At 32.8% G+C, this 15,294-nt stretch overlaps 2 protein-coding genes across 9 annotated transcripts; both read right to left on the bottom strand.

Moving 5' to 3' along the window:
• Positions 1-1,351: 1,351 nt before the first annotated feature.
• LOC120359032 (THAP domain-containing protein 5-like) lies at positions 1,352-4,597 on the bottom strand. 8 transcript variants are annotated; one of them, XM_039455305.1, is made up of 6 exons: positions 4,352-4,593; positions 4,020-4,185; positions 3,664-3,943; positions 3,250-3,567; positions 2,865-2,967; positions 2,243-2,571 (listed from the first exon to the last, which is right to left on the bottom strand). In XM_039455305.1, exons 1-5 carry the CDS (start codon positions 4,456-4,458, stop codon positions 2,906-2,908), a joined length of 933 nt encoding a protein of 310 aa, XP_039311239.1. In that variant the 5' UTR covers positions 4,459-4,593; the 3' UTR covers positions 2,243-2,571; positions 2,865-2,905. The 8 variants fall into 8 exon arrangements, with proteins under 8 accessions (XP_039311236.1, XP_039311239.1, XP_039311241.1 ...); XM_039455306.1 differs by having other exon boundaries at positions 2,392-2,462; XM_039455302.1 differs by lacking the exon at positions 2,865-2,967 and having other exon boundaries at positions 1,352-2,462.
• Positions 4,598-5,539: 942 nt separating this feature from the next.
• LOC105205167 lies at positions 5,540-7,113 on the bottom strand. Its single transcript, XM_011174457.3, has 5 exons — positions 6,936-7,113; positions 6,518-6,638; positions 6,204-6,449; positions 5,883-6,054; positions 5,540-5,810 (listed from the first exon to the last, which is right to left on the bottom strand). Exons 1-5 carry the CDS (start codon positions 6,957-6,959, stop codon positions 5,696-5,698), a joined length of 678 nt encoding a protein of 225 aa, XP_011172759.3. The 5' UTR covers positions 6,960-7,113; the 3' UTR covers positions 5,540-5,695.
• Positions 7,114-15,294: the final 8,181 nt, after the last annotated feature.

Below are 15,294 nucleotides of genomic sequence, written 5' to 3'. Positions count from 1 at the left end.
ATTGAAATCGATGGAAATATGTCGGATTGAGCTCAGGGTAGCGATCATGTCACATTTCCCTAGGGCGGAAAGCACGGACTTAAGGGCCTCGCACATGAAATGCATAACAGAGCATAAGCGTAACATAAGGCTTCTGGACCAATGGGAATCTTATGTAAATCAATATGGCAACTTTATGTTGGATGCTCATTGATGAATCGGTCTTATGTTGTGCTTGTGTTATGTTATGCATTTTATGTGCGAGGCTCTTTAAGGCTATGACCGGTATTCATAATCGATTCTTATATTTAAGATCGTCTTAATTATCACCTTAAATGCCATCAACCAATCAGAGAGCCGTATTAGCATCTTAAGACGTTGCTTAAGACAATCTTGAAATAAGACTCGACTATGAATACCGGCCTATAACACACACTTTGCATAATCGTAACCATAAGACGTACCGTAAGAATTAGCTAATCACAACCGAGACATCAGATTCTTATTTCTTAATTCTCGACTGTGATTGGCTAATTTTTACGGTATGTCTTATGGTTACGGTTATGAAAGGTGTGTGATAAAATGCATAACAGAGCATAAGCACAACATAAGACCAATAGACCAATGAAAATGTTATGTAAATCAATATGGCGACTTTATGCTGGATGCTCATTGGCCCATCGCTCTTATGTTGTGCTTATGTTATGCATTTCATGTGCGACAGGCCTTATAGCCTTAGGAATAGAGGGTCGTTGCATAACCTACCACGTTCGCGGGGGGGGGGCGCCATGTTGGTTTCAAAGATCGCACACATATAAAACATGAACAGCGTGTGTATGAAATCAACAGTACAGAATAATAAAGTTTAAAATTTTGTTAATCTTTTACATTAAACTTTTCTTTAATTATTTTATAATATATAATACATTTAACAATGTAATAAGCTAGTATAACAAACATACTAAATAATATTTTACATATAAAAACAAACTAAAAAATGAACTCTGAAAAAATAAACATAAACTTTGGAGATCTTTTTCAGAAATTATAAAATTAATAATTCCATAGACTCTCAACAAAAAATGATTTAAATATATTTACCATAAACATTTATTGATGTTTATGCTGAATTAATTTAGTAAACTTTTGTCTATCACTAATGCTTTTATCGACAGTTTTAGAGCAAATATAATGTAATCTAATTTTGATGAATTTTTTAATTATAGCTTCGGTAAGAAAAATTGAATGGGATTCTAAAGTGATTTGGTCATTATTATGATCTTTTAAATTTGAAAAAAGTAAACTATAACTTATTAATGACTTTTTTACAAGATTTATTAATAATTGATCCGAAAATTTTTTTAATAAAAACTTTCATAAAGACACATTTTTATTATTTTTTCAGCTTTTGTACAAATAAAAATTACATTAGACGATGGATAAATTAAAAATCCTCTACTTTTTATTGAAATTAAAGATGAATTTGATGATGTAGAACTTTCTAAAGCTTTTAAGCAATATTCACATTTTATTTTTTTCTGTAAAGATCGAACAAAACCTGCTATGTAAGAAATAATTGTTTTAGCAACTTCTGATACAGTACATGGATGTGTTACATATGAGTGTGTGTCAAAATTCTGAATTAACATTGATAATCTTTCTGTATCCTTATCAATGTTTTTGTCAATTATCTTCTTTGTTACTTGTTTCAGCTAAGACTGATTGATGGCGTGGTCATATTAATTACATTCACCGGATCTATTTTTGATATTATACGTAATATAGAAATATTTTTTTGAGGTATACAATTACCTGTATTATCTGTGCAAAGTTCATGATGTACTAAAATTTTTTTAAATATACCAACAAATTGACGAACTGTAAGATTATGGTTACAACCATTATGTGCTCTATACAAAAAGCAATTCTATGTGATCTTGACTCACTTTGTAAGATGGTATATATTTTAAAACCTTTTCATGTTCACATAATTCACGATATAGTTGCTGGAAACTAAGAATACAAATTAAAAATCCAACAAACCCCACCTTTTTTTTAGTAAAAATGAATTTTTCTGAGGTTTTTGTTTCCAAATTAAGAATATAATTTTCACATTTGAGTAATTTTGCAAAAATAGTTTTGTTATGATTTTGTTGGTTCTCATTTTTTTTTAAATATTCTAATGGTTTTTTAAAATGTGAGCTTTTTAAACTTTTACTATTCATTATATCAAAAAGATCATTAAATAAATTTATAAAACGGATTGTAGCAGTGCTATCTTAAAATGAAGAAATATTCATATTTTTTAAAACTGTCATTGAATTGGCAACACTATTACTAAATAATTGAGCTGCAAGTCGAATTCATTTTCTGCTTTCAATAATTTAAATATTTACTGCGTAACTTATTTGTTAAATGAAGTCTTTCCTTTTCCTGAATAGTGTGTAGTTGTTCAAAGTATTTCCATGATACTTCCCCATCTTCTGCAATAATAGTACAAAAATCGCCTAAACAATTTCGTACTAATTTTAACATATGTGATGGATCCAAAAATATGAAGACCTTTTCAGTGACAGGATGTAGAAAATATGTCTGCAAATTGTTATTTTGATATTCTTTATCAATATGAAAACTAGTTAACTGTTTCATGATAGACATATTTACAAAAGCACCATCAAATGTTAAAGAAATTACAGAAATTCCAGATGCATGTAGCAACTCTAAGCTTTTTAAAATAAGCAATTTTTTTGTATCAGTTTTTAATGAATCTATAAAAAAGTAACCAAACGGAATTTTCCATGATCCATTCATGCACACAACAGTAAAAACCAAAACCTGTTTAGCTAATTTGTTAGGATCATCAATAGTAATATGTTTCTCCATACCACCAAAGTCTACCATGCCATACACCTTTGAGCCCACTCGTTCAACTTTTTATATCCATTTTATATCCATCACTCTTTATATCCATTTCATCAAATATGGCAGCTCCAAACAAAGGATAATTAACAGCTTTACAATGTTCTTTAATTGATTTTAAAGCTTCCGAATTGAAACGGGGATTTCCATTTATGGAAGTGTACCATTTATATAAGGTTTTTGGATGAGGTAAAATGCAATCAAATTTTTTTCTAACATAATCATAACCTTTTGGACTATAATAATTTAAAGTTAATGCAAATGATCTTAATTCGGGGCTGTATTGTCTATTAATTTTATTGTTATTAAATTTTAAAATTATTCTCTTTAAAAAATCTTTATTAGACTTACCTATTTGCTCTAAAACATCTAAGTAATTGTTATCTAATTGTGATAAAGACATCATAGCAGTATCATAATCTGCTTTAGATTTTTGTTTGATTTTGCGTTTCAAACGTTTAATGGTTTGTTGTGATTTTTGTTTATATTCTTTCAACGAAGCTTTCAAATATTTGATTGTGTCATCTTTGTCATCTTGCAAATGTTCAGGACTAACAGATGTTGAGCGATGAACTTTCAAATTTGAATTTTCAGATAAATTTATTGGAGAAGAACCCATATCAATAAAAGTCTCTTCCTCGAGTCTTACAGTGCAATCTTGAAATTTATCTAAAAATAATGTAACATATTAATATTCAAAAGTTTTAAAATATATATAATATTTTATAAATAAAGTTAGATAACTATATAAAAATTCAAACAAACCAGTTAACAAAGATTCTTCTGTTGTAATTAATTCTCCAATAGATTCATCAAAAAATATTTCATCTGTGGAAGTACTTGGTTTTTGAAAATTATTGTCATTTTGATTTCCTGTATTTAATTTGTTTGTCATATGTGTATCAACTGATGAAAATGAGGTTTCTAAATCTGAAGGTTGGTCTAAATTATAATCAATAGAAGAAAATGATACATTTAAACAATTCTGTTGATTTTTGATGTTTTCTTGTTCTCTATTGTGTGTGTCATCGACAAAAGCTTGTACCTAAAGAAATAAAAGAAATTATTAATAAAAAGCACAATTAATATCAACTAAACTAGAATATTATAATATTTCATACACAAGGAACAGCGTTTTCACGTAAAAAAATTTTATCTAAAGTCCTGTTTATATTTTCTTCTTTAAAATGTAAAGAACAAATTGATGCATGTTTTTTCAAGTTAATATGTTCACTTAATCCAATATTTTTAAGCCATAATGCTCTTCTATTTACATCTTTTGGTAACCTGTTGACAATAAGAAATAGTTGTACTTATTATAACTTTAATATTTTTTAAATAAATATAGTATCAACAGACACATACATTAATAGTATCAACAAAGAGTATAGTATTTTTTTATATTAATAAAAATAAAATATCACGTATTAATAAAATTAATAAAATTTTTTACCTGTGAAAACTAATTTTTATATTTTGTTCCAATACTTTCTGAAATTTATTTTTACATTTATCTGAAGAATTTGTCGTGAAACATCCTGGTACTATGCATTTTACCATTTTATTTAAAAAAAATGAATTAACGTTGATGAATGATACGAATGAGTTTGAGTATCTAACCTAACTTTGTAACTGTCACACTAAAGGGCTTCGCACATGAAATGCATAACATAACATAAGCACAACATAAAACCGACGGATCAATGAAAATGTTATGTAAATCAATATGGCGACTTTATGCTGAATGCTCATTGGCCCATCGGTCTTATGTTGTGCTTATGTTATGTTATGCATTTTATGTGCGAGGCCCTTAAAGGGCCTCGCACATGAAATGCATAACATAACATAAGACCTCTGGACCAATGGGAATCTTATGTAAATCAATATGGTGACTTTGTGCTAGATGCTCATTGGTCCATCGGTCTTATGTTGTGCTTATGTTATGTTATGCATTTCATGTGCGAGGCCCTTTACGCAGCACAAGCGGAATGTTACTGACACATATCTATGTATAAGTTTTTTGAAACCAAGATGGCGAATAACGGTTCCCCCTGCATGCCTGAGAGAACACCCCCTCTTGCCTAAAGTAGGGCTTTATGCTCCGTCCCTCTATTCCTAAGTCCGTGGCGGAAAGATGAAGAGTGAAAAATTTCGTCATTAATTTCAATAGCGAAAGATTTCACTTTTCACCTTTTCGCCCTAGGGAAAAAGTTACATGATCGCTACCCAGAGGGCCTATTCTCGAAAAATATCATACGAAAATACTAGAAAACTCTAAATATTTGTAACGTATACTATAGTATTTTCGTATATTTTCGTATGCGATATTTTTCGAAAATAGACCCCCAGTTCATTCTCACTTCAATTCACAAGTTCTAGCGGAGTGGCAGCAAATTAAATCCGGTGGAACTAATTAAAATTGAATAGTGCCAACCTGTATTTATCTCATTCCATGTTTGCGGGTGATGGGTGCTGTAAAAAAGTTTAAGAGGTTAAAAATCGCATATAATTCATCATAGAAATTTACTAAAAACCTATAGGTTCAGATAAAATTATATAAAATTATTTTATTTTATTTTAATATACAGGGTGATTCAGAACAACCCATGTGTCTCGGTAAAGACGTGTTCTTGGCTAAATTCTGAGACGATTTAAGGTGCCTACTGATGGACGCGGCAAATGCCGCGCGCGGCAACGCGGCAGTTCAGAAAGAACTAGATTCTAGGGGCTTCTAATTCCATGACGCCAGCCGCGTGAACGCGGCGTTGTTGCATTTGCCGCGTCCATCGTAGGCACCTTAACCTCTATTCGCATCGTTGACTTCCTCATCCTGAGCTTCCACATCGCCATGAGCTTCTTGAGCGTCGTTAATGAGATCAATGGATTCATTAATTGTTATATTTGAAACTGTCCTGAAATACAATGAAATGGAATATATTGATATTAACTATCTCCAGTATTTCAATGAATGCTTTTGTGATTACTGTTTTTGCAGATAAGTGTCCCGTAGGAAAGATATCGAGTCATAATATTGCCACTTTCTACGTGATGGCTTACTTCCTGAGCCACTTGGTAACTTCTCAAGAGAGACGATTTTCATAAAACGATCTCTCAAGTTTTTCCACTTTTTTTTTACGTCGTCGACAGAACATTCGCCTGTAATAATAAAATCATACATTTTGTACTATTATATATCATTTTAATTCTATACAGTTTTCATAAATAATTATCTTCCTTTCCTTCTTTCTCAACATACACACACACGTGTGTGTGTGTGTATGTGTGTGTATGTTATACATACGTACCATTTGTCGCATCAGCTACTTCCATCCAAAGCTGTTGTACAGTTCGTCTATCACGTTTTGTTATATTTATTCTTTGGTTCCATAATAGCGGTCGTGCCGACACTTCTGCTATTATGATTTCATCTACGTTTTGTTCTGTGTTTGATGTAAGCGGTTCTTGATCTGTCGGAGGATGTGATTCCATCACCAACACTCCATCCTGATCATCTTCGTCAATCGCACTGCGCCGTACAATGCTTCCATCCTCTACAAGATATTTAATTTGTTACATTCGCTAAAATAATTTTACATCATTCATTTCACCTTTTACTTACCACATTGGGGATACAAATACAAATTTTCATCGCTAACAATTGTGGGATAATTCTTTAAACATTCATGGGCATGTGTATCTTCTTCAAGAATTATCTCGCACATTCCGCATGTATATACTTTCTATAATAACAAAAATATTAATTATATCACCAATGTCATTCAAAAGTTCGGTTCCAAGTCATAAATGTTTATAAGAATTGAAATAGATGATTTATTTGCACATACTATCATACAATTTTGTTTTCGAAAACATGTAAAACATATGTACTTAACCTCCAATCTTGATGATTATAATAAATCATATGTATATTACTTAATTGCATTAATATATTACTTCCTTAATTGCTATCTTAACATTTTTGTATAAAACTCCATATTACACACAAATATAGAATACAAATATAAACATCTACTAACCTTTGGAATCTCCATTTCGGCCATCGTTATAATCTTTCAAATTTCGCTCTAGTAATCACTTTTGCGATGCCGCGAGTGAAGTTGGATTAATCCAACTTCACTTGCGGCATCGCAGTGGTTCAGAAGCCCCTAGAATCTAGTTCTTTCTGAACTGCCGCGTTGCCGCGCGCGGCATTTGCCGCGTCCATCAGTAGGCACCTTGTATGAAAATTTTGTCCGACGTTTACTTTTTGAATAATAAGAGGATAAAGTTAGCGAATCATGGGCCGTGTACACCCAAGGACTTTGATTCTGTCCATGGGGAAATTTTCCAAACTGAGAAGTCACCACTTTCTACATACTCGCAGTTCATGATTAATGAAACGACTAGAGCTTATTGGTCGTTACGTTAATCATGAACTGTAAGTATGTAGAAAGATAGCGACTTCTCAGTTTGAAAAATTTCCCCATGGACAGAATCAAATTCCATAGGTGTACAGTCGTGAGCTAAAAGGTTGCAACACATTTTCTTCAATGGTTTTTGGAATGTAGACTTGCTCATCGATCGGCGAACGTAATTGGTTGGATCCATAGGTAAGACCCAATTACGTTCGCCGTTCGATAAACAAGTCTACATTCCAAAAACCATCGAAGAAAATGTGTTGCAACCTTTTAGCTCACGACTGTACATATGGTAGATAAAGGCGGCGCAACTCACCGTCCGACACAGGTAAGCGTCCGCGTCGAACGGTCGTCCGTCCTAATTGAACAATTTCGTCAAATGGCGACAAACCTGGCTTAAAACCAAAGAGATTATACTATAGAAGGGAATAGTCAACCACGAATGCGTAAGCTAATAGAAAGAGACAGGAAATGAGATAATCCCTACCATCTTTGTTCAATCGCGCATGCGTTGTTAATGTTCAAAGTCAAGTGGAGAGGATTTGAAACAAAATACACCCAAAAACTTTGATTCTATCCACGGGGAAATTTTCTAAACTGAGAAATCACCACTTTCTACATAGGCCTAGTTTACACCGAGTACTTGATACACGTACTAACTAGTAATTTTCTATTAAATTATCTTAATTTCGGCAATAAATTTAAAGAATAGTATACTAAGATGGTACAATCTGAATTGTGATAATTAAATATATGTATCATGTATACACGCATCGTCAAAAGTAAGATAATTTAATAGAAAGTTACGAGTTAGTACGCGTATCAAGTACTCGGTGTAAACTAGGCCATACTCGCAGTTCATGATTAATGAAACGACTAGAGCTTAAAGGGCCTCGCACATGAAATGCATAACATAACATAAGCACAACATAAGACCGATGGGCCAATGAGCATTCAGCATAAAGTCGCCATATTGATTTACATAACATTTTCATTGGTCCGTCGGTTTTATGTTGTGCTTATGTTATGTTATGCATTTCATGTGCGAGGCCCTTAAAGGGCTTCGCACATAAAATGCATAACAGAGCATAAGCGTAGCATAAGGCCTTTGGACCAATGGAAATCTTATGTAAATCAATATGGCGACTGGATGCTCATTGGTTCATCGGTCTTATGTTGTGGCTATGTTACGTTATCTGATATATAACAAGGGCTACGTAACGTAAACTATATATTTTCAGTTCTGACAGTAAATTTTGGAACGTAACCAAAGTATGTAATAGGCCAAAGTATGTAGGGGCTCCTGTAAGTGGAAGTGTTAACTAATAATATAAGAAAGAAAATGAGAGAGCCAATTTCTACCTTTGTCTAATGTTGCGCTGAGTGGGGAGGCATCGTAGTGAAACTATTGAGGGATTAAGGGGAAGTTTATCTTGGTTTATGCTTTAATGTGGCGTTGTAACAAGATTTTATTAATTTTGAATCTAATTTTTATGTATTTATTCGGATTTCGAATTATCTGGTACACTCACCCATCTGGTTTTTGAAAACACCACTCACAGTAAAAAGGTCCGCAACCATAACAAAAAAAAAAACGAGAAATTTATTTCATAAGCAAAGCACTCAAAACCATGACAAAAAACGTCTACAGTGTACAAAAAACAACCTATTCCGTTCGATGAATCTCGAAATTTTCATAAATACCGTTTATCAAATATTAATAAATTTATTGTTGTTTGAAATGTAGAATATTATTAAAATACCTTAACTAAAATTCATACTTAACCTAAAATTTACATGAAAATGCCAAATATTATTCTATATTTAATTCTTAATTACAGATTTCCTAATAATGTTGAATTGAAAAAAAGTGGATGAAAGCTATTGGTGTGACAACAGTTAACAAATCGGCTAGTCTGTGCAGCGATCATTTCCATGATGATTTATTTCATCAGACAAATGGATATACAACTTTGATACGTTTAACATCTACTGCTGTCCCTTTTGATCAAAACGATCAAATTCACCAATCTACAATGTATCTATTTAAGTACTTGGCGAAATAATTAATCATCAAGATATGACAAATAGCAAAAAATACATCATTTTCAATAAGTACAAATACTAGTGGCTTTAAGACACATGATCATTTAAGTCCCAGACATTAAAAGATACATTTATTTAGAATTTTTATAAAGATTTTATTCTGCAAAATAGTTTAATATCTTATAGAGTAATTGTATTATTAATTATATTATTGACGTTTAGAAAATCATCTGTTGTCAACGTTCGTCCAACAAAATTGTGTTTCACAGTCTGACGTTAGTCAGTCTTCTTCAAGACAGCACTTTATTTCAAATAAAGTTTAGGAACGGTTTATAAAAGTTGTGACTTCTCAAAAATATAAGACGTTCGCTTTCCATATGAAGATAGAGTAGAAAAAATAATATATACACGTGGTAAAGCCACGAACGTGCGGACGGATGGAAACAGATATGTTTATAAATTCAGACGCTCGGACGGACGAGAAGCAGTAATCGTGTGGTTCACAGACGCGCGGACGAACGAAATGGAGATGACGTGCGGACGGACGGAACGAAGAATTTAAGTAATTAATCAGCGACGCGCGGACAGACGAACGGTATAATCGGAAACGACGCGGATATTTACATCGATATTACAGATGCTCTGAGATGGTTTTCGTTAAACTCGGAGCCTCTGTTTACGTAATCGCGCAGTACAGATCTATACGGGGTTTCCCGGTCGCAGCGCGAAGCGGTTAATACCGCAATGTTTGTGGCGGTTGACAATTACCCACGCCAAGAGCTCTTGGTAGAGGCGCGGAACTTCGTACCTCTGGTCGTGGGTAATTGCTGCTGGATGAAGAACGGATGTTGATTCTGCCGATGACCAAGATCTCTTGGTCGGAGCCCAAGCGCGCTTGGGCCCATGGATCGGCGGTAACGGGAATCGGAGCTAATTGTCGAGAGCACTCGATAGAAGCCAAGTTCGCTTGACTTCGAATTTTAGCGCAGTAGACAAACTTCTTTCGAATTGGAGCGTTCGGAATAAAAGAAACCCTTTTCTGAGAAGTGGCGGTGTTTACATACCTGCATCTCAAGAGGAGGGGATAGTCAGGGAACGGTTAGTAGCTCGGCGGAGTTGGCATCCCCGCCACTCGAGATCGGCAGCGGCCGTCGTTTCGGCAGCGTTTACGACACATACGTGCGAAAAGTTCTCAACGCGCGGATGCGTTCTTGCACGCTACGCGTATGTTTGTCTATTATTTGGCCCAAAGCGCTGTCCGATGGGTGGTCGGACGGACAGCGTTGAACGGTGGACGGTCTGGAGGGAAGGGGAAAGGCGGTTCGTTACAAATGTTTTATTTTATTATTATAACATTACAAGTTATTTTTTATATAAGCTCATTTATGTAAATAAAAAACTTCATATGGAATGTACCCTTACGGAAATGGACTATTGTAACTATTAGTAAAGCTATTAATAAAACTATTGAATTATTCGTCATAGTTTTTTTTGCGGATTATTGAGACAAACTATTACACAGAACTATTAAAAAATTATTTGAGCCCAATAGTCACTACAATTTATATAGTCATATAAAATATATATTGATAAATCAATAAATTAAACGTAATAAATTATAGTTTCCAAAAAAATATTTCTTTTTTTTTTGTTCAAAAAGATTAAATAAAGATTAAATCTGAATTAAACATTTATGTACAAGATTTAATAACAATACAAATTGTTATTTTTACATGTAAAAATATAAAATTTTATGTGGAACAGTAAACCACATACAACACATCACATACGAAAAAAAACGAGAGCGAAATTCGTCTCCAGGTTATACAATTAGTTCACAAAAGTTTCACTGAAGTGCGATTTAGAAAAACGGTTACGGTGGCGTCTAGATATAATGCCTGTGGCCGCACTCGACTCACGAGAAAATCCCTCGCGGCATGGCCACCTAGTGGAAGCCGCGCAAGCCGCGAAGGCGCGAAGACTGGCGTCGCGAAAATGTTTTGAGACCATAAACATAGTACAAAGTCTATGTTTGAGACTCAAAACCAAAGCAAATCACTCGATTTTTGAGAGCACCGAAATATGTTTTTACGTGTAAAATAATTATTAATAATTGAATGTCTTGGATTTTAACCGTATTCGGTATTTCTGAAATGATTTATAAATGTTTTTCATTTCATAAATAATATACGTTTTCAATAAACCTTTAATTAGCTATACCGAATGTGTATAAAATACATTTATTATTCGTTTAAATATTGCTGCAATAAAAATGTATAAATATAATTTACGCTTAAACTTTTATTAACATATTTAAAAAGTATATCATACCTGGATATTAAATCCTATTTTTGATACATTATTTAAAGGAACAACTTTTACAAATCATAAAGGTATTTAAGAAACGTTTAATTATATGATAATATTTTAAGTATATGATAGTATTTTATAGTATTTTTATATGTGTTATAAACGTAAATACATTTCTGGCATTTTATAAACCATTTTTCAACGTATAAAATACGTTTCTTATTATACGAGGTGTGATCAAAAAGTAAGGTGACTTTTTATTTTTATAAAAAAATATTCATTTATTCATCCAAAATTATGTTATCTCCTTCAAAATAATCCCCCTCTACAATGTATTTGTGCCAGCGCTTTTTTCAGTTGTCAAAACATTTCTGAAATGCACTTTTGGGTATTGCCTTCAGCTCCTCCAGCGATGCAGCCTTAATCTCCTCGCCAATCGTCGCAAATCTTCGTCCTTTCATAGGCCTTTTCAATTTTGGGAAGAGGAAAAAGTCGCAGGGGGCCAAGTCTGGTAAATACGGTGGCTGAGGCATGATGATAGTATTGTTTTTGGCCAAAAAAGTACTCACTAGTAACGACATGTGCGCAGGTGCATTATCATGGTGCAGAATCCATGAATTTTCTTTCCACACTTCCGGACGTTTTTTTCTTATTGATTCACGCAAACGCCGCATAACCTCCAGGTAATACTCCTTGTTTACCGTATGACCTTGTGGTAGGAATTCTTGATGCACAACGCCATGGTAATCAAAGAAAACTGTGAGCAAAACCTTCACATTCGAACGAACTTGGCGTGCCTTTTTCGGTCTTGGCTCTCCTGAGCTCTTCCACTGGGATGATTGGGCTTTGGTTTCGACGTCATAACCATATACCCATGTTTCGTCACCAGTTATAACCCTTTTGAGCAGATCAGGATCATCATTGACGTCGTTCAACATGTCTTGGGCGATGTTCATGCGACGCTGCTTCTGATCAAAATTAAGCAGTTTTGGAACGAATTTCGCTGACACACGTGTCATACCCAAAACATCCGTTAAAATTAATTGGCATGAGCCAAACGATATGTTAAGATCATCAGCTATTTCTCTAAACGTGATTCGACGATTTTTCAACACAATTTCTTTCACTTCCTGAATATTTTCGTCGGTTTTTGACGTGGGGCGTCCAGAGCGAGGTTCATCGTTAACATTTTCTCGGCCCTCTTGGAATAACTTATACCATTTATAAATATTTTTTTTGTTCAAAGTTTACTCACCGTACGCCACTGTCAACATTTCAAGAGTTTTTGAACACTTAATACCATTTTTTACACAAAAATTAATACAAACTCTCTGCTCCATTATTTTCAACAGCAAAAAATCGCCGAGCACGCAAACACGAGTCTAACCTTTATGCCTCTCACATAAAAACAACATATGCTATATAGTCAAAACTGTGAACATATGATCGTGACAAGTGTACCAACACAAAAAAAAATTTTGAAATTAGAGTGTACAGAGCGAAATTCAAAAAGTCACCTTACTTTTTGATCACACCTCGTATATACGTAATAAGAACAATTATTATAAACGTATATTGCACTAACGTATAAAAACCGTTTTACCTATATACGTATCTGCCACATACCTATACCTGTTTTATACCATACTTGTGTTTAATAAACGTATAAAACAATCCAGTTCTTATTGGGTTTATTGTAAATAGTCGACTAATAATCATTTATATATTAACTATTAAAAGTAGTGTGCTGGTGATTATTCCAAATAACCTGATTATGAAGTCAATAATCATTCCATAAAAGAACTATTGGGGAATGATTATTGCAAATAATCTCATTGTGAAATTAATAATCACTCATTCAAAAACTATTAGGAAATAATTATTGCAAACAATCCAAACATTAGATACTACATACTCACTATTAGAGAATGAATAATCATATTGTAAGTCAATAATGATTATCGCCTTTCCAATAGTTCATTTCCGTAAGGGTATTGTTATTGATATAAACATGTCCGTCTTTTCTTCTTTCTTCCGTTTCACGCATGATGCGCATAATGCATTATATATCCTTTTACAACATTCGGTGAACAACAAGAATAAATGATGCATTGCACAAATGTACGAAACGGAACGCATTCCGATATATATCCGATATATATCGCTTTAAATCATGGTGGAAGTATAACATGGTGTGTTCAATTTGGCTAAACCATGCCCTTTTTCACGGCAAAGTGCCTCTTATTTCCAAGGGCTGTGAAAAAATGAAATATTTAATGTTGGAAAATTACTAAACCTGAATGGTTGCATTTTTGTCATACGAACGGATGCGTGCATTGCGTCTTTTTCTATCGTAATGTCAACTGATGTCAACACCATTGCTCCAATTTCATATGTTTTGAGGTTATTTCTCTTACAAAAAAAATCACTGGTCATGTCCCACATAGCACGTAATATTTCTGTGATATCACAGAATCATTGCAATATCACAGAAATATTACATATTACTGTGAAATATCACAGAAATATTACTGTGATATTACACAGTGATAATGACATTGAAATATTCCACTGATATCACAGAAATATCACAGAAATATTATTGTGATATTACACAGTGATAATAACATTAAAATATTCCAATGATATCATTGCAATATATTGTTGCAATATTTAATTTCAAAGAACAAGGTAATGTCAAACCACGTTTTTATTATGTCTTATTAATGCAACGTCACTATCTCTTTGATTAATTACAATATTTTTAGTATCCTTAATATTCTTGGTAATTTCGGTATCCTATAGAAGAAATCAACTTACAAATAAAATAATAATGTCTTTGCCCTTTCGTGGAATAAAAGTAAATGTTAAGAAAAAAAATTAATTATAAATTTATTATTAGTTTAGATATTTACTTAGTTTATTCCTTAAAATGTATATATGTATAAACTATAATGTACGCTCTTCTATGTAATCTATCAATTTAATTGTTGCTTTACAACTCGATCAATAATAATTTTATTAAAAAATTACAGAAAAACCTTGGTATTTATCTTATTGTCATTTATAATTTTTACAGTAGCACAAAATTGATTTTAATTTTTAAAAATTTTTATCATGAGGAATTTAAAAAAAAAATGTTTACAAAAAGTTTTGTTAATACACATTTATTATTCACTTGGCAATAAATATTTCAAAGTATATTAAGTATATATATTTAAAAAAATATACATTTTTACGTTATTTAATATTTACTGCTCGGTATATTATTTTGTGAAATAGTTTATTCATTAATATTGATTAGACTATTATACACCACAGTAAAAGGTTTTTCAAGTTAATTAAAATATTAAATTTCCAACAAATTTTTCTTTAGATTTCACTTTTTTTTCAACTCTATTAAAAAATATGATTATATATATTCTATCATTAATTAGGTATTTTACAATGTTCATTAATTATATGTATGTATATAATGTTGCGGCTCGGTCACCGACCGTCACAACATACGACGAAACAAGCGAGCACGTACACAGCCGCTATGCGGTCCCGCCGTGTGTATAAGACTCCACGCAAACAAGTGAGTGCTGGCACCACCGCTAGGTGGCCGCGCCGCTGGAGA

Source organism: Solenopsis invicta, chromosome 11, assembly GCF_016802725.1.
Source record: "Solenopsis invicta isolate M01_SB chromosome 11, UNIL_Sinv_3.0, whole genome shotgun sequence".
Lineage (NCBI taxonomy): Eukaryota > Metazoa > Arthropoda > Insecta > Hymenoptera > Formicidae > Solenopsis > Solenopsis invicta.
Note: the sequence above shows the minus strand (reverse complement) of the source record. Positions and strands in the feature narration are given on the sequence as shown.

What these genes read in the sequence shown, in the direction of transcription:
- LOC105205167 (XM_011174457.3), bottom strand. Translation starts at nt 6,959, where the DNA reads ATGGCCGAAATGGAGATTCCAAAG. An exon ending in CCGAAATGGAGATTCCAAAG is followed by an intron (nt 6,639 to 6,935) that starts GTTAGTAGATGT and finishes TTGTTATTATAG; the next exon opens with AAAGTATATACATGCGGAAT. An exon ending in GACACTTATCTGCAAAAACA is followed by an intron (nt 5,811 to 5,882) that starts GTAATCACAAAA and finishes ATTGTATTTCAG; the next exon opens with GACAGTTTCAAATATAACAA.
- LOC120359032 (XM_039455301.1), bottom strand. Translation starts at nt 4,458, where the DNA reads ATGGTAAAATGCATAGTACCAGGATGTTTCACGACAAATTCTTCAGAT. An exon ending in GTGAAAACGCTGTTCCTTGT is followed by an intron (nt 3,944 to 4,019) that starts GTATGAAATATT and finishes TTATTTCTTTAG; the next exon opens with GTACAAGCTTTTGTCGATGA. An exon ending in AGAAGAATCTTTGTTAACTG is followed by an intron (nt 3,568 to 3,663) that starts GTTTGTTTGAAT and finishes CATTATTTTTAG; the next exon opens with ATAAATTTCAAGATTGCACT.